The sequence below is a fragment of the Oreochromis niloticus genome, linkage group LG18 (genome assembly GCF_001858045.2).
Source record: "Oreochromis niloticus isolate F11D_XX linkage group LG18, O_niloticus_UMD_NMBU, whole genome shotgun sequence".
Taxonomy (NCBI): domain Eukaryota; kingdom Metazoa; phylum Chordata; class Actinopteri; order Cichliformes; family Cichlidae; genus Oreochromis; species Oreochromis niloticus.
In genome coordinates this window covers 28,202,959-28,225,626 of record NC_031982.2, presented here as the reverse complement: position 1 = coordinate 28,225,626, position 22,668 = coordinate 28,202,959, and the positions used below count along the sequence as shown (strand labels likewise).

The 22,668-nt window shown below is 39.0% G+C and overlaps 1 protein-coding gene across 1 annotated transcript in view; it reads right to left on the bottom strand.

The window, feature by feature from the left end:
• Positions 1 to 1,162: 1,162 nt before the first annotated feature.
• Positions 1,163 to 22,668, bottom strand: part of LOC100700197 (contactin-associated protein-like 4) — a 143,477-nt gene continuing 121,971 nt past the window's right edge. Inside the window, exons 18-24 of the mRNA XM_005476783.4 lie at positions 19,787 to 20,026; positions 15,845 to 16,069; positions 14,166 to 14,299; positions 12,109 to 12,196; positions 7,090 to 7,308; positions 5,699 to 5,770; positions 1,163 to 4,428 (exon numbers count right to left, since the gene is read on the bottom strand). Of these exons, the coding sequence (XP_005476840.1) occupies positions 4,232 to 4,428; positions 5,699 to 5,770; positions 7,090 to 7,308; positions 12,109 to 12,196; positions 14,166 to 14,299; positions 15,845 to 16,069; positions 19,787 to 20,026 (1,175 nt within the window). The 3' untranslated portion in view covers positions 1,163 to 4,231. The remainder of the gene's footprint in view (positions 4,429 to 5,698; positions 5,771 to 7,089; positions 7,309 to 12,108; positions 12,197 to 14,165; positions 14,300 to 15,844; positions 16,070 to 19,786; positions 20,027 to 22,668) is intronic.

Below are 22,668 nucleotides of genomic sequence, written 5' to 3'. Positions count from 1 at the left end.
AGACACGTGTCATCGTCCTGCAGAACCCTTCAGATATGTAAATGCAAGAACAAATTGATTCACAAGCACAATTACTGTTAGCGTTTAACACTTCTGTGATTCATGTGTAAAGCATGAAAACGTGATGGATTTTTAAAAAAAAGCATTGTTATTTATTTTCATCAAACAGGCCTTTTTTGTTGATAACCAAACAACCAGAATTATGGATGAAAGCTGTATATTTCTATTGCATGTCACTCACACTCACATCACTGTATTCACCAACACTACAGATACACTGACAACATTTCATTGTTAAACAAGTGCATTGTCAGAGAGAAACTACACCACTGTCAGTCAGAAAAAAAATAATACTGAAGAATAAGACTTTCATTACTCTATATTTATCTCAAAGTCAACAAATCCCATGAAAAGGTCAAATTTCACTTCCCCAAACTTTTTTTTCTAGCCTCAGTACTGTTGAAAAAAACCAAAAAACTAACTTGAGACCACGGTAGTTTTTGGCAAACCTTACTGGGATTTCGATACGTACTTTATTTTTTAGCAACTCAGTTCAGCAGTAGATTCACAAATACTTTAGCAAGCATTTCCCATAGCAGGACAGTTTATGCACAGACAGTATAAAGGATGGACGTAGCCACTCTGACGTGGCCTGTTGGTCAGTAAAGTCCTGTTATGAAGCCTTGAGTAGAGCATTTCAAGCCATTTGAAACCAGATGCAATGAGGGAGGGGCAGCTCCAACTGTGAAATAGTGTGCATTGAGCATATCTTTGATAAGTCCCTCACAACTCTCTGGATGACAGTAATTTACAAAATGGGTTTAATGTTGTTATTTGTTATGGTGAATGACCATAAATCCATCAGGGGAATATTTACTGAAGTCACACAGAGCAAGGGAGCCAGGGACTGTTTTCCCATAGACTTCTATACAACTGTAAGTTTTATTGAAACTAGAGGAGTCGCCCCCTGCTGGACAATTAAAAAAACTGTAGGTTTAAGGCACTTCAGTAATGCTTTTCAGACCTGGAAGCTATGTCCATGTTTTATCCTGTCTATGGGTGCACCTGTGTACTGTGTTCACGGTAACAAAATGACTCGTCAATCAAAGTACAGAGAAATATATATCACGATTAATATCAGTTACCTGTTGTTGTTTTTTTGTTGTTGTTTTTTTTAACTTCACAGAGTTTGATGACAATAAGAAAACTGCATAACTTCAGACCTGGTCACATGATGTAAGTTTCATCAAATTAATAATAATACCCCCCCCCCCCCCCAATCTGCTAGGGTAATGATCTAACATGGCACCAATGAAAAGTGAATTGATGCAAATTTTTTGCTTTATTTTAATCACATTAATTTAGGTTATTAGCCAATTTGCATATTTTATCCACATCTGAGGGAACATAGAGCCAGAGATCATAGAGGAAGGTTTTGTGGGTTATTAGCTATGTTGCATCAATCACTTCTATTTAGATTATCAAAAATAAATAAATAAATAAATAAAATCGGGAACTTGAAATTTAAAATACATGATTTTAAATATGTATTTAAAACGTGTAAGTTAGTAAGTGGACAAACCTGGTGACAATAAGACTTCCTGATTTTATTTTGGAAAGTTCTTTACTCAGTTAATCTGTACTGACAAATATGATGACAAAATGACAGGCAGTGTAAACAGCCCGGTACACAATTAAACTAAAAAGCTGTAGCTCATCCGCTGGTGGAGCATTAAGAATGTATAGTTCTTGGGGCTGTGCTCACATTACAGGCTTTGCTGCACCTTTCTGATTTTTAACTCGTTTTTTTTTACTCTTTTTAGACAATTTGTTAACTTTTTAATCGTCAGAGTTTGATACATTCAGCTCAGTAACAGATCAAAGTATTGGACCAAAAGTTCAGTAATGCTTTGAAAGTAGCGGTATGATTATTTCATTAAAGTCCATTAATGTGTGTGAGGGAGCCAAGTGGAAGTCAGTAGGAGTGGCATGTGGGAGTCTCGGGTATGCATGCTCTCTAGAGTGTCACAGATAATATTCCTATATTCAGGGGGCTTAAATTTGGCGAGCATGCAGAGCATACAGGATAACTAGCCCATGCTTTATTTAGAACCTGAATGAAAGAGCCACATGTTTTAATACAGCATCCAGTTCTCTTTAATACGTCCACTTGATGACAACAGAAAATATACAACAGGAAGTGGGATGTATTGCCCCGTGCGTGGGGCTGCACAGCATCAACGCGTTAGCAAGGTTAGCTCATTAATGCATTGACGTTGTCCAGTTATGGCGTTAACGTCATTTTAAGGAGATTAACGCTGACAGAACTAAATATAATAACCCAATTTCCCGAAAAACAGTGGCTTCCTTAAATTCTCGTGTGACCAGGTCTTCATCCTTTAAATGACAAATTAACAAAATTCTACATAATACAGTAGAAAATGATCAGCCTCAAATGTAACATGGTTGTATTCTTGTTCTGTTGTGTTAAAATAGTTTGACAAAACCAGAGATGCTCACAGTGACAGTTTGCACACGGTTTCCACAAATCACTTCACAAATCCCACATTAGTGACTGGTGCCAATGTTATGCTGTGTTTGCAGAGGAAACTTTTGAAAATGTTCTTCTCTGGGTCTTGAGAAACGTCTTATTTGCTTTATACATATGCAGCGTGTCATCCAGCACAGTTCAGTCTGCACGCTCGTCTGGATGTCAAAGTTACCTGTTGAGCCTAAGTAATCGAGTGCTGCACTGCAGTAACTTCTGCTGCGAGGACAGTCAGTGCTTCTTCACCAGAGAATGAACTCTCTGGAATCAAGAATGGGACAGACAACAACGCAAAGAAAGAGATGAATTATGCACTTTGAAGATTTAGCAACTTTTGTCATTAAAATCCCATCTGTGCATTGGGGTCTCTCAGAGAGATGGTGGCGTGTGTGCGTGTGTTGATAAACAGCTGCTGTTGGGCCTCTCTGCTTGGTGGTGTTTTCATTATAACCATGTTTGCTTGACACAGTCTCTCAGATTATCTTTCAGTCTTATTATTCTCCTCTGTCTCTGCTTTCCATCAAATCACAATCCACCTGTCAGATCAGAGCAGATTAGCATTTCAGAAACACATTAACCGTCTCTGTGTGCAGTGAATGAGGTGACAGACAGCCACACTGTTACCGCCAGCATTAAAAACTTCCCCATTCACAGACATTTAGAGCGTTGGGAGAGGATGCTCCCTGCAGGCAACATGCAGCAGGGAGGAAACTTCAATAAAAGAAAAAATATATAAAAAGCCAGGAAACTACAAGAAAAAGTTTAATGTTGTGGTGTGCTCAGAAGAGAAAAGAGACTGAAAAGGAAAGAAAGGAGAAAATGAGTCCCTACTGTATAAAAATCTCTTATCTCCACAACTGCAGCATACCAACAGTACAAATGCAATATGTGCTTATTCATGAGTGAGCAAGACTGTTGACTTTAAGATGTCACTTAAAAAGGACCAAAAAATCTGTTCTAGCACAACATGGCTGGAAAGATTTCACTCAATAAAATGTATAATTGAAATGCTGACAAAAGCAGTTCATAGATGTCTGTTAGCTAAATTCCTCTGACAAAGTACAATTGTACAAGCTCGCACAGGTTTCCTTTAAAGACGTCTTCAAGGCTCCAGAACCTCGAAATTGTTATTCTCCCAAAGCTTCCCGCATAATAAAAAGGCATTACAAATGAACAAATGCCAGCACTTACAGAAGTAGTCTTCCTGAGGGCCTGATTAAGGGACAGACTTTTCCACTTCCCGTTAAGCAAACAACATTCATCACCCTCATAAAAATGTACCATCAGCCAAATAACTGCAAACACCCTGATTCACAGGAATAAAGAAATAAAGTTAAATCAACCCATAAAAAACACAAAATACCTGCAACCTTTGAATATGACAGAGTGACGATAGCTAGAGACTGCTGTAGACATAATTTCCAACATATACATTTTTTTTTAAATATTTATAGTAGTGGAAACAAGTTTGTCAACACTTTTTAGGTCCAGCACTGTAGTCTGTTTGATTCACTATATACATAATATACAGTAAAAGACAAAACTGTTCCTTTTTTACGTTCTCTATTGCGTGGAGCCGCTGCGTTGTGGCTCAGTGTGCAGTCTGAAGTGCTGAGGGACGACGGACAGTCCGGTCTGCACCCCTCCAAAAACCACCATCTCATCAGGCATTCAGGATTCTTGTTAAATGATATACTCCTTTGGGTTTTCACTGGGAACGCTCTGGGAATCAGCCTGGTTGCTAAAAGGAAAATCCTGGCTGTTTTCCTGCCGGACTTCCTTCACTTGCTGGTTTCGATAGGTCTCTTTTCTCCGGTAGAGGAATCTGGCCGTTATCGCCAGTCCAGTCACAACCACAAAGATCACAACAGCGATGACACCTGCAGGGCAGACATATCCAGGCATTCAGGTTTGCGCAGGTCTTTTATGTTATGTAGCCCACACTTAAACTTTGTATTTGTATCAATGGAGTGGACTTAATAATACACAATAGAGTTTAAAAGCACTACAAACTACAAACCTGGAGAACTATAGAAATCACAAGAAAGCTTGCTTAACAGAGATCAGGTTGTGTTTGAGAGTAAAAGGTGGTCAAACCAAATATTGGTATGACTCTATTTCTTCCTTATACCCTGCAAGTCCTTGTATGTTTGCACGTTTCAATAAATCCCTGCACCTATTTGAAGTGGCTCAAAACCTGCTCGCAGTGCTGTTTATTAAAAGAAATGTTAATTAAAGAAGGTAAAAATAGTTAGTGCTGAGCAGCTGCTGTTGGGTTTGTTGACACAGAGTGGATATCTCATCTCGGGGACAAAGATATAACACAAGAAGCCCTTTAAAAGGTAAACACTAACATTTTTATTTATTAAAGTCTTACTTTTCTTATCTGACTGTAAGTTTGCCAATAACAGTAACACGCTTAGCCTTTGGAAATCACTCATCAAAAAAACATAAAGCACAGACATTATAAGAAAGCTGGAAATAATTTTATGCCCTGCAGTAAAACAGCTAATACCTGCAGTCCTATAATTTGGTTAGACAATGAACTGAGTAGAATCCACATTGTAATTCACTTGTAAATCTCTCACAGTGCTCACAGTACATTGTCTGCCCATCTCTCCTGGGTAAGTCAGCTTTCTTGCCCTGCAGTCTGGTTGTTCTAATCTAACTTCAGCACACACTGAAGAGAATTTCACACATTTGTACTCAGCTGGACTCCTCTGTTTGACACATTTCTTCATTCAGAGAAAGTTTCATCTAATTGGAATTCAAAAACAGAAATCAATTTTGCGCTTTACTACTTTGGTTTTAAAACTTTTGAAGATAACAGTGTGAAAGTTTCAGCAGAGGTTTGGTTAGTTCAGCTGCCCTAACATGTTTAAACCACTTGACTCTCTCACTTTTGTCTCGCTACAACTTTATTGGAACACTTTGGAATCAGTCTTCATTTTGAATCATTCTGGAGAGAGGAGGCGGGGATGTAATTTAGTTCAAATGAAATATTTTGCTCATCATATCACCTTTGCCGAAAACCCCTTATCGCTGAAATATTGAGTCTCACGTAGTTCAAGAAAAGTTCAACAGCAAAACGCAGCAAAACAAGGTGAAAAGGGTTGACGGTATAGTGAAGTATGTTTAAAAAAACAGTACCTCCAATAAGAGCCGAGTCCGTCCTAATGGCATTGATCAAAGGTTGACCTGAACCTGCTGAACCAGACTGATCTACAGCAGAGAAAGGATGAGATAAAGAGGGAAAAATGAGGTAAACAGACGCAGTAAGGATGAAAAACCAAGGCAACATGAATTAAAAGAAGAGATACAGAGAGATATAATAGAAAAGTGAGGTAAGGTAGATGAATAGAAGAATGAGAAGCAATAAGAGGAAATAAACAGGTCAGACAAAAGAAATGGACATGGGCGATTTAGAGAAACAATAACACTCATAAAAACAGATACAAAGCGAATACTACAGCAGCGTTTAGATGACTGTTTAAGGAATATAAAACTGGATGAAAACAAGAGCGGAGGAACTGTTTGTAACTCCCCTGTGTGGGCCTAATTAATTATGTTATCAAGCACATTGTCATTTGTCGCCCCAACAAGGTGTACAAATTTAATGAGACCATAATGCAGCTCACAAACAGCAGCTCCCATCAATAAGACACACACACACACGCACGCACGCAAAACACACAATGACATTTTAGTTTTTATTTGGTTAGCCTTCTAACCTACTATTGCACATTTATCATCACGTTAAAAGGGTCGGAAATTATCAGGCGTTTAGGGCAGCGAGAACAGCAGTTACATTTAAAATGAAAGGGCAAAGGCATCCTCTGAATGCTTTTTTTGGGGCGTGTTTAATATATTTTTCCAGAAATATTAATAGAACTCCCATCTGCAGTGAGCAACAGTACAGCACCCTGGGTGATTCAAGGGCTCATACAGCAAGGCTGATATTTCCAGTGCAATTGGGCTTTCGCTTTTTATGAAACAACTTTCCAGCCATGGCATGAGGCAAGAATTCACTGTTGAGCCTCTCTTGACCTCCCATCCCACCCTCTGCACATCACGTCTTCTCCAAACTGCAAAGCACACAGCGGGCTATATGACAGCTTGATTGGACCCAGAGAACTAAGCCTGAGCTGGCATGATAAATTCTGGCTGGAGGATTTCTGTGTACCAAACAGTTTACACAACCATCCCTTAGAAATTATATATATATATACACACCTACTTTACAACAGCAAATAAATTCTGCAGGAAAACAGCATCTAGAATGTGTTTTTAGTGTTAGTTATGGAATAGAGCAAGTTAACTTGTATAACTGTTATATTACAGGTACCTTGCTTTTCTCCAAAATATCCATGGAACAATGCCATTGTGCAAAGACTTAAAACTGAAGTAAAACTAACAGATAACTTATGAAATTATCTTTTGAGGTTTAAGTTAAGACTCTAATAATTTGTGATCAATTTAATTACCATAAACAGCTTCTTTACAGATACCAGATGATGCAAATGAGGCTCCTCCTTTCTTACCTGACAGGTGGGGTGTGTTCTCAGCTGCATAGGGATTGGTTGAAGCTGCAGAGCCACAGTTAGATTGGACTAAAGGTCCAGTGATGATGACAGGGCTGGTGTCTGAGTGGCGAAGAGCTGCTTTCAGAGGACTAATGGTGTTAAAGTGAACCACCGACAGACAGCCGGTAAAACCGAGGGACGCCAACTTGGCCAGGTCTGGATCCAGGTCATCAGACTCTGGGAATAAGAAAATATCAGACTCTTAAAATAAAAAAATACCAAAAAGTCATTTTTGTGACAACAATGTAATCTCACTTTTGACAGTTTTGTTCTTTTGTCCTTTTAAAAGTGTAACTTTACAAATCAACCAGCAACCTTTGCTCAAGAAGGATCGCTCTGCTCGCTGGAGGCGAGTTGTTGTACAACTGCAATGTGTAAATGTGAGAGTGAGATAAGCTCAATCAACATATAACTCATTGCTCAGAGTATTTGAGACGTGCATGTCTTTGCTTTTCTTGGCAATTAGTGAGAAGCACTGTATCACTAGGAAATATGTATCTATTGTCAGCCGTTGTTACGACCCGGCTCAAAGGCCGCAACATAAAAAAAGAGATGAATACCAGAGTGTTAGTGAGAAGAGGTTTTATCTTAAAATGGCATAGCAGGTTGGCTAAAATGGCTGATGCCACTAAGACAAAGACAAGTGAGCTTCCTGAAAGCCTGCCTCAAGTATGCTTTTATCCACACCTGACTAGGTGTGGCCAATTAGCACCAGCTGAACATACTGACGAAATTAGGGGCTGCAGAGGGACGTAACACCTCCTCCCTCAAAAGGGTTCCTCTAGGACCCCTAAATTTATTAAAAGCCCCTCTGAAGCCTTCAGGTCCTTGACCCACAAACCTGAAATAAAAGTAAAAGCTAACAGAAGCACAGTGTTCACATTATAGTTGGCATCTTTAAGCATGGATGCCCCTGCATGAGGATTTGAAGTTGCCACACTGAACATACACAAAAAGTAACATGTGACCAACACAAAGGAGTGCAACAGTCAAACTCAAAATGATTACTTTACCTGCTACAACACAAAACCAAAAGTAGCAACAAATAATCACAACCAAGTAATCTGGTCACATACAAGTGGCCTTGTACCACAACAAGTTACTTTAGTCCAAGGTTCAGTAAAGCAAGCACACTAGTGACCCACCACAAAATGGAGAGCTCACTTGTTTTTGCCTTGGTGGCACCAGCCATTTTAGCCAACCTGGTATGCCTTTTTAAGATAAAACCTCTTCTCACCCACAATCTGGTGTTCATCTCCTTTTATGTTGCGGCTTTTGAGCCAGGTCGTAACATAAGTTAGCTTCACCTTGTAAGTTTAATCTATAGTTTTACAATTTACTGGCACGCCACAGCAGCCAGACGTTGCTGTTTTGTTTTATTATCCGACTGAACTTGTTAACTTGGTTTTAGGACCAACTTTAAATGTAAATTTAAAATGTAAACAAAATGCTTTATAATTAAAGACGCCATGTGTATCATCATTTCAACAACAGCTTTAAAAATATAAACCTTATGGTTTCCATAGGACAGTTTAGCTAATCATTTCAGATAACTGAACTTTTAACCTTTCAGAAGCTTGCTCTGTCAACCAATAGGGTGATCTGACTAAGTAAAACACGACAAACACTGACAGGTACATTGATCCTGCTTCACATTCCCACGTTATCAGAGTGGGACAATAGTGGCAGCTCACTGACTGCCATAAGGACACACACAACCTCACACACACTGTCAATACAGCACAAACCGTCAGCTGGTCAGCTTTAAAGTCTGCATCCATCACTCCGTTTGACACGTGCACCCTCCAGCTCTTTCTGTTCATTTTATTGACTTCAATCTCTCCATCATCACCTCTGCTCTTTCACAGCAGTGTAAACAGCAGCTGTGAAAGCCCACATTACTGCTGGAAACAGCTGCATCACTATCTGTTCAGATGACTGAGAGGTGACTGTGGTTTAAGCAGCACACATCTGCATGTTGATGAGAGCAGCAGGAGACACTGCTGCAGCCTGCAAGCTCCTCTCAGCTGATACACTACAGCCACTCTCTATACCCCCACTTTGTTTCTGTGTATTCCTTCCGGGTCCATTAGTTAGGCTGATGGATGACAGGGTTCGAGGGGAGTGACAGAAAATCCACTTTCCTGCTGCTTTTCAGATCCTGATCTGACTCCCGGCCTCTCCTGGTTTGACAGAGGGGAGGACCGGTCACATGCTGACATGACAGGGTTAAAACCCACAGTGGAACACTGAGCACATTCACTGCATAAAGAAAAAAGAAAGGATCCTGAGGGGGATTTGTATTAGTTGTGTAATAAGACAGCATGAGTGCACGGCTTCTATTACATGTGGATTTACATTATTTCGTTAATTGTTGTTCTTTTAAACAGTTAAAGATTTTGCCACAGTTTTTCAGTTCTTACATGGTGCAAAATTCTACATAAACCTATGTTCATTATATAGCACGTCCTGATTGATGCCCCGGATGAAAGGCATTTCATTCGGCTGACTCATGTTTCACTATTAATTGCAGAGTGTTACGTTTTAAACCACCAGTGTGCTGCTGTGACTCCGAGTCTTATCAGAAAGCTGTGACCACAGCCTGCAGCCTCCCAGCACCTCGTGTTATTAACAGCTTATATCTCAGCCTGTCTTTGATGGTACTGCTCAGGGAGAGCATGAATAAGTCATGACAGAGCCAATTTCTCCCTCACCCCAGCACTGTTACAGGTCCCAGTTCAAGAGTATGCATTGGAGATCAATGAAGATGTGGTTTAACCCTCCCAGAGAGTGAGCACTTTTCCCCAGGTGTAAAATCTGCACTTGTGCATTAAAGCAAACACAGTTCTGGTTTAACCTCACCCACCAATCACGGTAAACCCTCGACGGAACCCCATTTGCCAGAATAACTATCTATTTTTGTATGATAGAAAGGTCAAAAAGAAAAACATTTATATTTATTTTAGTCGTTATGTAATTTTTAAATATCTACATGTCTAAATTGCACATACTGTGATAATAACATGCATTTTACTATAAGTGAAGTGGTTATACAATCTATGAAGATGTTGACATAACCATATGTTTTAAGGTTCGCAATGCTGTATTGCTTTATGCATATACTGCATTATACAGAGAAATGTTCTGAATATGTATCCTCGCCTCGTTAATAGAAATGGGATGGACAAAATAATGGAAGCGTAATGCAATTCAGAATCCCATATTCTCCATTAACTTAACATTTATGAATCCTTCTCACCAGCACATCCTTATACTGGGACCAAACAGATCATATCCATAATTAAAATGCAATAAGTACCAATTTGTGAAAATCAACAAAAAGATTATTTAGTGGTACCATGATTTACATAAATGCACCATCGTTGTGTTTCGTTTCATTTCATTTGCATAGTATTTGGTAGAAATATAAATATCCTTTATTGTCCCTCACTGGGGAAATTCACCTGTTCCAGCAGCAAAGTGAGAGAGAGATGGAGCGTGAAGATTCACACAACAGAAAAGAATAAAAAATACAAGAAATAAGAGACTGTACAGGGCAAATTTACAACACAAGAAAAAAAATAATACTGTAAAGTTAGGGTTTCAATAAAATAAGGGTCACTAATTGAAAAGTGGTGTAATCCCGGATACGTTACTGCAAAAAGCATGAGGTTCAAACTCCCCAGCTGTTGCTGAGGGAACTTGTAAACTTCATACAACAACACCTGCATTCATGTTAGACTGAGATTTGGATTTTCTGTATTTCCTATTTACTGAGCCGAAGTTGTTCTTCATGTTTTCACTATGAACTGGCGATGGGGATGAGTTCTTACGTTTATGTGTTTTTAAAAAACTACAGCATCTCAAAAAATTAAAATATAGATTAAAAAAATATCTATATAATTTCATTGAATTAGCAAACCCCCACACTATAAATGTGTCTCAGTGCTCTGCTGAACAGTCGACGTTCAAAGACGTTGGCCCTCACAGTGTTTATGCAAAATTTCATGAAGATTGATCGAGTTGTCTAGAAGGAGATGCCGAAAGGAGAAATGTATTTATTAAATAACGTGTGGAGAATGAAGCTTCTTAAAGCTCAAGTTGTCTGTCTGAACTAGCTTACCAAGCTTCCATTAATTACAGAAATAATATCGTCTGTGACATTAATAGGAATGCTAAAAACAAGATTTAAGTGCAACAACTGGTGAAGCCAAGTGAGTCATGCCTACACTCATCATATTTCAGGCTTACACATACGCAATGATGTTTCCTTTAGTTTGTTGTAATGGCAAATTTTCCCATAATTGACGCCATTAAAATTAAAAATATTTCCTGTGTAGTTTTATGTTCAATTCAAATTGGTTTTATTAAAAAGTGCCAAGTTACAAGAGCTTACACTGTAAAGAGACTAAAGTAATACAGAGAAAACCCCAACAATCAAACAATGTTTAATCAACAATATTGTATCGTTAGCTTTATTTTTTCTAAAATCTTGTTTCTATTTTTATTTCAGTTAACTGAAATGTTTTTATACCTACTTTTTAGTTTTAGCTACCTATAATCCCCAGTGTTTTATAGAGAAAATGGACAATGGTATGAAACATTTGCCATTTTCAGGAAATCATATGTTAAAGTCGATATCATTTTTGCTTTTTTGGCTTCTGAACTATGGCATCTTTTTTAAATGAAAGATATCAGAAATGTGTGAACGTCAGTTCCTGCAGCAGCTATACACGAAGTTCAGGGTTAAAGTCATGATTAAAGACATTTTTCCATTTTGCCTCAGTCTTTTTTTTTCCAGATAATCTGAATAATCAGGCTTGCTGAGAACAGCTAAAGCTACATTTATTTCTTTAAGTTTCCTAAAGCTGAGTGTGAAATGAGGCCAAACACCCCAGAGCTGTTATTCAAATGAGTGTGAGTCTGAGTGTTCTTCAAGTAAAAGGGCTTCTCTATTTTTACAGGCTCCTCACTTACCGTGCACTCTGCCCAACACCAGCGACTTCACAGCGTTGAATTCCCCATCAGATGTCAGATTGAAGTCTTCTCTGGCATTTTCATCAATCTGAAGGAAGAGAGCTATTTCCAGTATTTAAATAGGAAAGTTTTGTTTTAATTTTGGCGACTTTGAGCGGTAAGTGTGGCACGAGAAAAACAGAAATGGTTCATCACCAGGAACATGCTCTAAATCTGATGTAAATTTGTTTAAAATGGATGTAAAACTATCTTCATCACCTTATGACTCCTATACTGTATGCTGCTAAACATACAACAATTCAGTATGATGGAAAGTGATGAGATGAAATGTGCCTCATAGTTTACTGGAGCCTCACAACACAGTGAATCAGGAGGCTACACCCACGCAAGACAAGGTCACCTTGTAATTTATCTCACAGTTGATAATTATATAGGCATTCTGGCTGCTGCCTCCTGGTTAGATAAAATTTACCTCATACATCATCTGAGGCTCTTGTTAACAAGATAGGAGATTCAGGAGATCCAGATACGATGAAGATGCTTCATATTTCATCTGTGCCTTATTTAATGGGCGGTTTGTCCGCGCTGTCCTGCTATAGCTGCATCCAACTACTGTGGGTGGAAGTGAAACTAAATTGCTGACTGGGGCTTAAAACAAAGAGGGATTTTTTACAATAGTGTAGTGCGGTCCACATCAGAACTGCTTGTGTGTGTGTGTGTGTGTGTGTGTGTGTTATTGCCCTTGAGATAAGCTCCTCATTGCCAAAGACATGGAACAAAAAAAGTTTATCATAAGTAGCTTTGCACCTCGTCTTCTTTATCTGCGCGTACAAAAGCACATCTACAACACAGTGATGCATGACTTTGCATTATTTATGGAATCATTTTAGCAAGTGGCCCAAGCACCATTACATTACTGGTAACGATACTGGTTACTGGATCATCACAATTAGGATATTGTATTTTCACTAATCAGTTATTACTGACTTTTTTTTAGAAAATAAGAATAATCCAACTTTGTTACTGTGTTCTTAGTCCCTCTCTTTGTACATAAATTATGCTTAAAATGAGAGTTAAGAGAGTTGAAAGGAATCTGTCAGCATAACTGCAGGAAAGTTAAAGAAAAAGACCAGACTATTACCTATGTGTAGTATTAACAAAAAACCCAAATTGCAGATATCTTTGTTTTTTTTGTAATTATGTGTGAAGAACGACTAAGTTATTCAAGATGTATTTCTTTTCCAGAACTAGACAGCAGCAGAATTCTTCATAACCATTTCTTAAAGTCAGGCACAGACTGAGCTGTTGCAGATGAAAGATGACATGTGTTAAAGAAACGTGGTGCTATTTTGTGGTTGTGGTTCCAAAATGTTGGTATTTACAGAGTTCAGCAGTGACTCTTGTAACTTTGATGCAACATCATAACCTGTTGCATCAGGCTAAATTCTGGAAGTGTCAGAAGAATCACTATACCTATCTCACAATGAGACTGCTGCGACCGCTACGAGCCACACCCGATAATCACTAAATGTTTCCAGCAAAGAGGAAACTGTTGTTGAGTTGTGGCAGCAGAAGCTTGTTTGTATGATGTTTTCTGGTGTGATAATGACAGTGCAAAGGAGCAAGTAATACGGAGAGAAACACCCTCGGGATTGCTGCAGGGGACTGAAATTCTATAGTAGTTATCACCTTTACAACAGTCTGTAAACAGTGAATGAAACATGATGTTGTGTACCAAAGTTTATGAGATCCATGATGATGAAATATAAGTTTGTAGATGTTTTAAGGGTTATGAAGCGAAGGTGGCAGGGATGTGGCCAAAGGTTTCTAATTGAATGGGTTGCTGTTGTCACTGGCATTAACTCTGCAAATGGGATAATTTGTGTTCTGCTAATCGGTCTTTTGTTCCTCCAATGTAAGAAAACAACAACCTTGCAACTTTGCATTAAACACTGGACTTTTTTTTTTTTTTACCTAAAACAATACCTTTGCCTTTGTGCGTGCTGGATTTCTTTGCACTTTACTAATTTGCAAACTTGCTGATGAGGTGGTTTTACCTGCACAGACACAGAGTCTGTCAGCCTCTTGATGGTAACGGTGTGCAGCTGTCCATTGGCCACGTTCCTCACGCTGCTCCTTAACACTTCAGCATCTCTGCTGCTGTCCAGCTTGTATCTCACCTCCAGCTTATCTTCATACATAACAGACACACACAAATACTCTTTAAATAACAGTGTTACAACTCAGATATATGAAAGAAGTAACAACATTTCTACACTTTCACAGAAGAAGGATTTGAGATCATCAGCATTAAGTTTTGTCTTTTCCTGAAAATTCGGCTTTGCTCCGTTGTATAATCTTCACCAGCAGGGCAAACATACATTTAATCCTTCATATATGAATCTGAATGTTTTGAAGAAGTTGTTGTTCTATTAATTGAGATTTGCATATTAAGAGGATAAGCGCTAATTCCCCATCAATAACAGCACTAATCCAATTAATTCCCCTAATAGTCAAGCATATTAATTGGAGATTTATCAAAAGAGTGAAGATTAAAGATTGTTTTTAAAAAGTAAAGTTTTTTTTCTCATATCTGCAATATTTCCATAAATCAAAGTGAATAAATCATATCACAAGGTCAAAATTACAATTCAATATCTTCTTTTTGAGGCGCTGAGGAAAAGAGGGAAATATTAAAGACCTCCAGGTACCAGCTAGTGCTCTAATAACAATAAATGTATTCTTTAAAAAAGGAAAAAGGGCCCTAAGTGAAGCAGTAGTGCTTGGGCTGAGGGGGTTTAACTGCAGTCAAGGATAAAAAGAAATGAGCCATCTTAGGGCAAACAAGAGAAAGCTCTCAGGGATTTAATTGGACGCTTCATTTTAAGAGCATTTACCTGACGACTCCACGGTCAGCAGCAAATCTTAATGCCCTGCTGTCCATCAGCTTTCTCTGAGTCATTAACACCAGAAAAAATCCATTTACAACTAATCTAGCAGCAAAGTGCCAATTTTATTAGACTCCTGGATGCTGAAAATGTAATTTTCAACTCAAAGTGCCTCGTACCACTCTTAGAAGTCAAACTCACAACACAATTATTTCACACAGAAGCTAAGAAAACACTTCAGCATGTTTCCGGCTCTTTTATTCAGAAGTGCGCTGACCTGCCTCCTATTATCGGCTGACCTAATCCTTATTCCTGCAGTGTCACTCATTGGGTCTCAGAGATAAGTCCAGAAAACGCTTTATTCTCAACTTGAGACAAAACCTAATAGCTGGCAAAGCTGGCTGTATAGAAAATGCTAAAGGCTGACGAGGCAAATCCAGAGAGAGGAGTGATCTGACAGATTTTGATGATGCAGAGCAGGAAACGAGGTCAAAATCAGGAAAAGTTGTTAGGAATGAATAGGAGAGAACAGGAGAGAATAAAAGGAGAGGAGAAGAGAAACGAGAGGAGCATCAGGGAGGAGAAGCAAATTTAAAAAATATAACTAGACAAAGTTTAGGGAGAAAAATGAGGGCTGGCATTAAAAGTTTCTGAGATTTCAAAACTTTAAAGTTGGGAAAACTAAAAGTGGAGTTAGCAGGGGTAAGACTGAGAAGAACAGTGTACAAGGAGGATCAAGACACCTCTCAATTAACTTAAGCAGGAGGATAAGGAAAGAAAGGAGATGAGATCATTAAAAGGAAAACAAGAAAAGAGAAACAAGCATAGGAGGCCTGTGCCCCTCTTACCATGCTTGCTGATGAGCACAGCCAGGTATTCTCTGTAGTAGGAGCTGACGTAGAGCAGCAGAGCTGGACTCTGGTTCGTCCTGAAGCTCAAAGAGATGTTCTCTGCTCTCAGCGTCATCTCAGAGTAGATGGAGGATGGCAGAGCGCTGCGGTTCCTGCTCAGCTCATAGGGCTCCTTGAAGGTGTAGCTGACTGATGTTCCAGGCTTGAAGCTGGCCGACACCTCTGGCAGACAGGACAAAAGAAAATAGGTGAGGATTTAGAGCGCTGTTCAAATTAAACATTAAAAGAGTTAAAGAGGTTATATAATAGTGCAACAACATCTTATTGTTGTCATACATACATCAAATGTATGACTTTCTAATAATAAAAAAGTCAACTGACACAAAATTTTAAACTCACATTGCATATTTTATCATCATTCTGAGGCAGCGGTCCCCAACCCCCGGGCCTCGGACCGGTACCGGTCCGTGAGTCGTTTGGTACCGGGCCGCAAGAGTTGAGGCTCGGGTGTGAAATGTATGGTTTTCAGGGGTTTTATCAGTTTTATCATTATATTTTTATCGTTTTTATCGTTAACTCGGTTTCCCTGGGTCTTTTCCCGTGTGTTATGAATAAATCTTCTGTTTTTTTGGTACCGGTACTGGTGTTATTTAAACCTTAAAGGCCGGTCCGTGAAAATATTGTCAGACATAAACCGATCCGCGGTGCAAAAAAGGTTGGGGACTGTTCTGAGGTGTCAGTGTGAGGGTCATTGGAGCTCAAACTTAAACTTTTACTTATCTACTATTTTTCAGTCCTGCACAACGAGATCAGCCTTTGGAATGAACCCATCAACTTACAGTATCTATCTTTTCACTTTCTGCCTCTTACCCAGGTCCAGTTTGCAAGGCTAGGGGTTTGAGCAGCGATGCCCAGAGTGTCCTCCTAGCTGGACATGCCTGAACACCTCACTTATAAGCCATCCTGAAGACATCAGAGCTAGATGCCCAAACCACCTCAGCTAGCTTCTTTCACTGTGGAGGAGTAGTGGCTTTATTTAAACTCCCTCTTAAATGAAAGAGCTCTAAGGGATGAAGTTTATTTCTGCTGCTTGCATCCACAATATCATCCTTTCAGTCACTACTCATAGCTTGCGGCTATAGGTAAGCGTAGATTAACTGGTAAACTGACAGCTTCGCTTTCACTCTCAGCTGTACCCTTTACCACAAGGGAGTCGTACATTGTCCACATCACTGCAGACATGTGTGAGTCTGCAGAGCGAGTGAGGTGTGTTGCCCCTGTGTGACAGAGTGAAGCTCAAGTACCCCGCCTGAACTAGCTGGATATTTGAAACCCCCCTTATTTGTTTTACCAGTTTACTGACGTCTCCAGAATTTCAGTTATCAAAAATATCATTAATAATCTTCTGCTTTTCAGCTGATTGCTAGAGCATTAGCAATAATTTGAAAACTTCACATCCTAAGTTTTCAGCCTACATGAAAAAGATTCTAGTTTGAAAAGTGTTAGCTCTGCTTTCAATAATGTAAGAGTAAACAAATTATTTCTGGGGCACAGAACAATAAATATATACAAAATTATCCCCATAGTGTTTTCCAACTTTAATTAACTTGAAATGAGGGCTGTGGTGTAGGAAGGATCGTGCATGTCTTATTACTTAGGAACTTTATATTTCTAATTACAGAAATTAGTCTTTAGAACTTCTTGCTTTCATTTTCCAACCAGATACAGAGATTAACTTTTAATATATCAAACACAGAGTGTGTCACTGTGACTCACAAAGAAAAACAAAGTGTGCATCAGCATGATGTGGGAGATCAGTAGATATCAGTGTTTAGTGGGAGGAGGGCTAAAAAAGGACAGATGGTTGAACTCAGTTATTGAACTAATGGAGAACACAAAGGTCACCGTGGTGACGCACTGTTAGTGACTTTAACATCAAAAACAAATCACTAAAATAGACTTCAACCATATGAAACAGTAGCTGTCTACATCAAACCACATCAAGTACTTCTTGATGGGTGCTGAGTAGCATAAAAGCAGAAAAATGTTTTCAGTAAAGTATAGGTTCTTAACCTTCAGGCAGCAGGATAAACACTCACTTGTAAGTGCTTTGGCATTATTTCAACTTCCACTCCATAAACTTGAGGAATTTCACCCATCTGTATTACAAATAACTCTGAAAGACTGATTTTCTATGGTGAGAGACACAATCAGGACTGATCTTCACAGTGAAGGACTCTTCTCAGAGAAATAAAACTAACCTACATACCTTCAAACTATGCTTTAACTTTAGTGTGCGAGATGTATAAGGCAGCTGCGCTGAGGGAAGGGGATGGAGGTATGATGTGACACTGTGCAGCATACTGTAGAGAGTTTAGACAGATCCTCTGGAGAGGGGTCAAAGCAGGTGACACCACTGAATCCAAACTCTCTCTTCTGAGTATCAAATGATTTGCCATCTCCAAAACTTTTGCTTTTCACACAGAACAGTGGTTATGGTCAGGATGTTACAAGAGAGCTAAAGACAGGGGAAGGGGTTCACTTCATATTTCACAGTGCTTATCTTCTGCTCTTCCCACCCTCAGAAGAACTTGTGTTTGGTTTCTTTACCTGTGTGCTTTCAGCCAGTCAGCAAATTGCAAAAACAACTAACCATAAGGTCTAAAAATGCCTTAGAATAGAAACGTTCTGGTTAATTTAAAATTAATGTGTGACTATAAACCTCAATATGCACAATGAAAAGCATGTGCATCAGAATAGTTCTGCATGGGGATCCTGACATAGGCTACTTAGATTAAAATACGCTTGTGCATTGATTAGCTTGATGCTGTTTTGAATCCAGGTCAAACTGAACAGTTCTTTTTGTATCACAAATAGTCATTGTGATCTTTGTGCTCTGTGTTTGAGATTTAAAAAGTAAAAGTGTCACGATGAGCTGTGTGCCTGGCAGTGGCTGGACCCAAGTGCACATTGAACTAAACCTAAGAACAAACGTAGGATTATCATATTCAAAACAGGACAACTAAAGAATTAGAAAATAAACCATAATACAGAAAAATACCAAAATACAAGAAACTGAAAATGCTGGGTCAAAATGACCCAGAACCGTGACAAAAAGTATTTTAAATGTCAAGTAAGATCTCACGGTTTGTTTCTAAAATCATGCTTCCATAAAGTTGAACTCTACATTACTGAGAAGTAATCTTACATTAACTAAGAGCTCAGCATTTTTTCATCAACGATGGAGCGCCTTTAAGACATTTTGGTTATACTGGACTTTTACTCTACTCATTCGACCTCAGGTGTCTCATCAGTAAGAAGCTACCCAGCAACAGACAACAAAAAAGACAAACTTTTCAAAAAGCCCAAATAAGATAAGGGCGAATGTCTGGGCCACGTGCCTCACCTTGCTGTGGAGTTCCTCTACACATAAACGATACATTTGTCATGTTTAATGAAGTGAGAGGAGGACGATGCAGAATGCGTGAAGCAGACTGAGACTTTTATGAACGGCTGATGAAAAAACAGTTTAACCAGACTAAACTAAAACCGGACACAAGAGAAAATAACTTCCAAAAAGAGACGAGAAGTGAGAAACAAAAAAACGAGGGAATACAAACACATGAATAAAGTTAACATAAGGGGAAACTCACAGGAGATGAGGACAAAGGAAACATTAAGGCACCGACAAATAGATAGAAAACCAAAACCTGCATTAAATAAGATAAAGAACAAAGAAACCATAGGAAAATAAACCCAACATAAAACAAGGACTCCAAACAAAAAAGCCTCTAAAAAAATATCAGTGGGACAGACCTGGGGGTCAGCATCACTAAGTATCTAAAACAATCTGTTTTTATAAGACAAAAGCTTGTGCAATCAACTTCCTAAGCCATACACAATATTAATATTAAAATGTGTGTTCCTGTATCTGCTCACCTGTTTGGCAGAAAACTCCAGCATACGCTGACAGGCTGCAGTCACACTGGAAGCCACTGGCTCTCTCCACACAGCGGCCATGGTTCTGGCAGAGCGAGCCGTAGCTGCTGCAGTGACCCGGGCAGCCTGGTTGAACCCCTGGTGTTATCTTCGCCCTCTCCTCCAGGTCCAGAGTGACGCCGTTCAGCTGCAGAGAGCGGATACAGCCCCGGAAGCCTTTCTGCCTAGATGCTGTGCCTCCTGATAACACAAAAAGAGGGCATGGCATTAGCATCCCATTTCCATTTTAAACATTAATGAACTAAAACCCAAAGCCTCCAAAACAAAGAGGAAGCAAAATTCTGCATGTTTAGCTAATGATCTACTACAGCATGACAACATGTTGTCTTTGTTTCAGCCCTTCTTTCATTTCTTTATGTGTTGACAACTTCTCCTGTCAACTACAGCAGATACACATGTCGCCTGTGCTTCCCCAGAAGCTCCAAACTGTCAAAACAGTTTTTATGAAATGACTCAACGATAAAACAGCAATGAAGCAACAAACTGTAGGTGGGAAACAGTTTGGGGGACTTTTATCATCCATCTGTCTGCCTGTCTAACAGGACATTCCACATGCTCTCTTTAGTGCAAGTTTAAACCTTGTTTTCATTGTTACACACTCTCTCTGAGATCTTACACGGTCACCGATTCTTCACATAGTTCAAATAAGACAACCCCTCTTTTTCTGCATAGATCAGAGTCGATCTGTTACCTCGCTCGAGGCACTAACTCAGCAGCTCTTTGCAGTCAAAGTTAGAAGGAGACAACGTCCTGTTGTTCAGCCGCAGCTTTTCACACCAACAAGTCACTGATCTCTGTTAGTCTTCTCTAGGCCTTCCGTCTTTGCTCTGATACAACTCCCATAAATGATTAAACCAGTAAAGCACCGCATAATATGAAACTTGCTTCTGACACAACATAATAGTCATTTGAATCCTCATAGACTCTCCTGGAAGTCATTGTTCATGATTCAAATGTCTACAGTCCAGTCATCCTGTCATCCTTTCAACTGTTAATCTTTAAATAATCACTCAGAGAGGTTCGACACTTGGACGACTTCACTTGCATAACAATGCAACCCTGCAGTGGTCAGACTTCCAGTGTAATCACATGCTAATCAGTGTTATAATCACAGCTATTGTACCACAGCTTCCTTCACAGTGATTCAAATTAATACAATATGCAAACACCTTTCTTTAACTGTAAATGTGTCCCGACCCACAAATCTCCAGCTGTAAATGTATTAGAACATTTTACTCTGCACTTACTAAAAGCAGGTGTACATACAAAATTGTGATAGTCAAACCGGAAGCCACATCTGAACAAGTATGTGGCTATAAATCTTCAAGTTATTGCTGTCACGTGTTTAAATATGCCTCCTGGACATCCTGACACAAGACAAATGTTTTTACATTTTTTTCAGTCAAGAGTTTCACATGTAAAAACTGGGAGTTTAGGCTCATGCTGACATTCTTAATCAGTGCGATTCTTAATCTCAGCATGGCCTGAGATTAAGAAGACTAGGAATCATATTCCTTATTACACCATTTTTTATAAAATTTCCATTCAGTCATGTAAAGGTTTAGCTATTAAGAAGATTTCTTAAAAGTTGTAGATTTGCATTCTGAGAGTCAGAAAGCACAGTTTAAAAAAACATATGTAGTTATCTTAAACTGGCCTTCAACAACAACAGCCCAATATAAAGGAACTGAAATAACTAACACAATCTCACGCTGTGACTCTGATATTAAAGCTACAGCTCACAGCTGGCCTATTATACAACAGTGATTTCAAATACCCAACAGGAAGCAAGTTTGGCCATTTTAAATAAAGTTTCAAAAGGTTCCAGGAAGAACGCCCAGCACACATAAAAGTCATTTTTACCAAACACTAATTTGAGCCCTGGGAGATATTCACACAGTTAAGATTTTTATGTCCTTTGTAGTTATGACCACCAGTTTTAATTATTTCAGCTTCATTTATCAGGAATTCTATATTTTGTCCCCTTAAGAGGCTTCCTATGGCTCCTAATAGTACCAATGACCTTCAGTCCTTTGCTTTTTTGAAGAGATGAAAACAACGAAAGCTGGCAAAAGAGAATAATATATTTCAAAGTAAATTATTATTCAATTCAGATTCATTCAAATATTTATCCAGTAAGTAAAAGAAAACCTTTATCAGAATTATACAATTACAATCATTAGCTTCCACGCAGCCAAATCAGAAACCTGCTGACTTGATGTTTCTCCCAAAAGTGCATTTTGAGAGTCACCATTATCTGCTGTTCTTGAGTTTTATGCATATTTTTTCACGGAAACAGACATCTTTCGACACAGATGCTCATATTCCAGGACGAACATTTTAACAGGATATTTTTCACGTCTATCCAAGCTTTAAGTGCTGCACTCAGCTTTGTCACGTCAAAAACCCCAGATGTCGGAAATATCTTACTCCACTTCTGTTTGGCAGCCAAAAGAAAAGCTTTAGTAGCGCTAGAAATTTTTAAATGGCAGTGTGTGAGAGTGAAAGAGGTGACTGTAGCAGTGAGCAGAAAAGCATCCCTGAGGACCACCACCTCTGATCAAAGCAATAAAACAGCAGCAAGGAGAGGTTATTAAAGAACAAACCCTCCTACCAGGGAGGCTATCAGAGCGGTGAGGGTTTTCAACAAACATCCTGCCGTACAACTTCAGCTCCAACAAGGATTACAGACTCTTCACATCAAATGGAAACGCTGCTTAAAGAAAACACTTAAAACAGCATAATGAGGGATTTGTGATGTGGGGATCAAAGCATACATCAAAGAATTGAAATGCAGATAAACTCCACCTCTGACCAAAGGA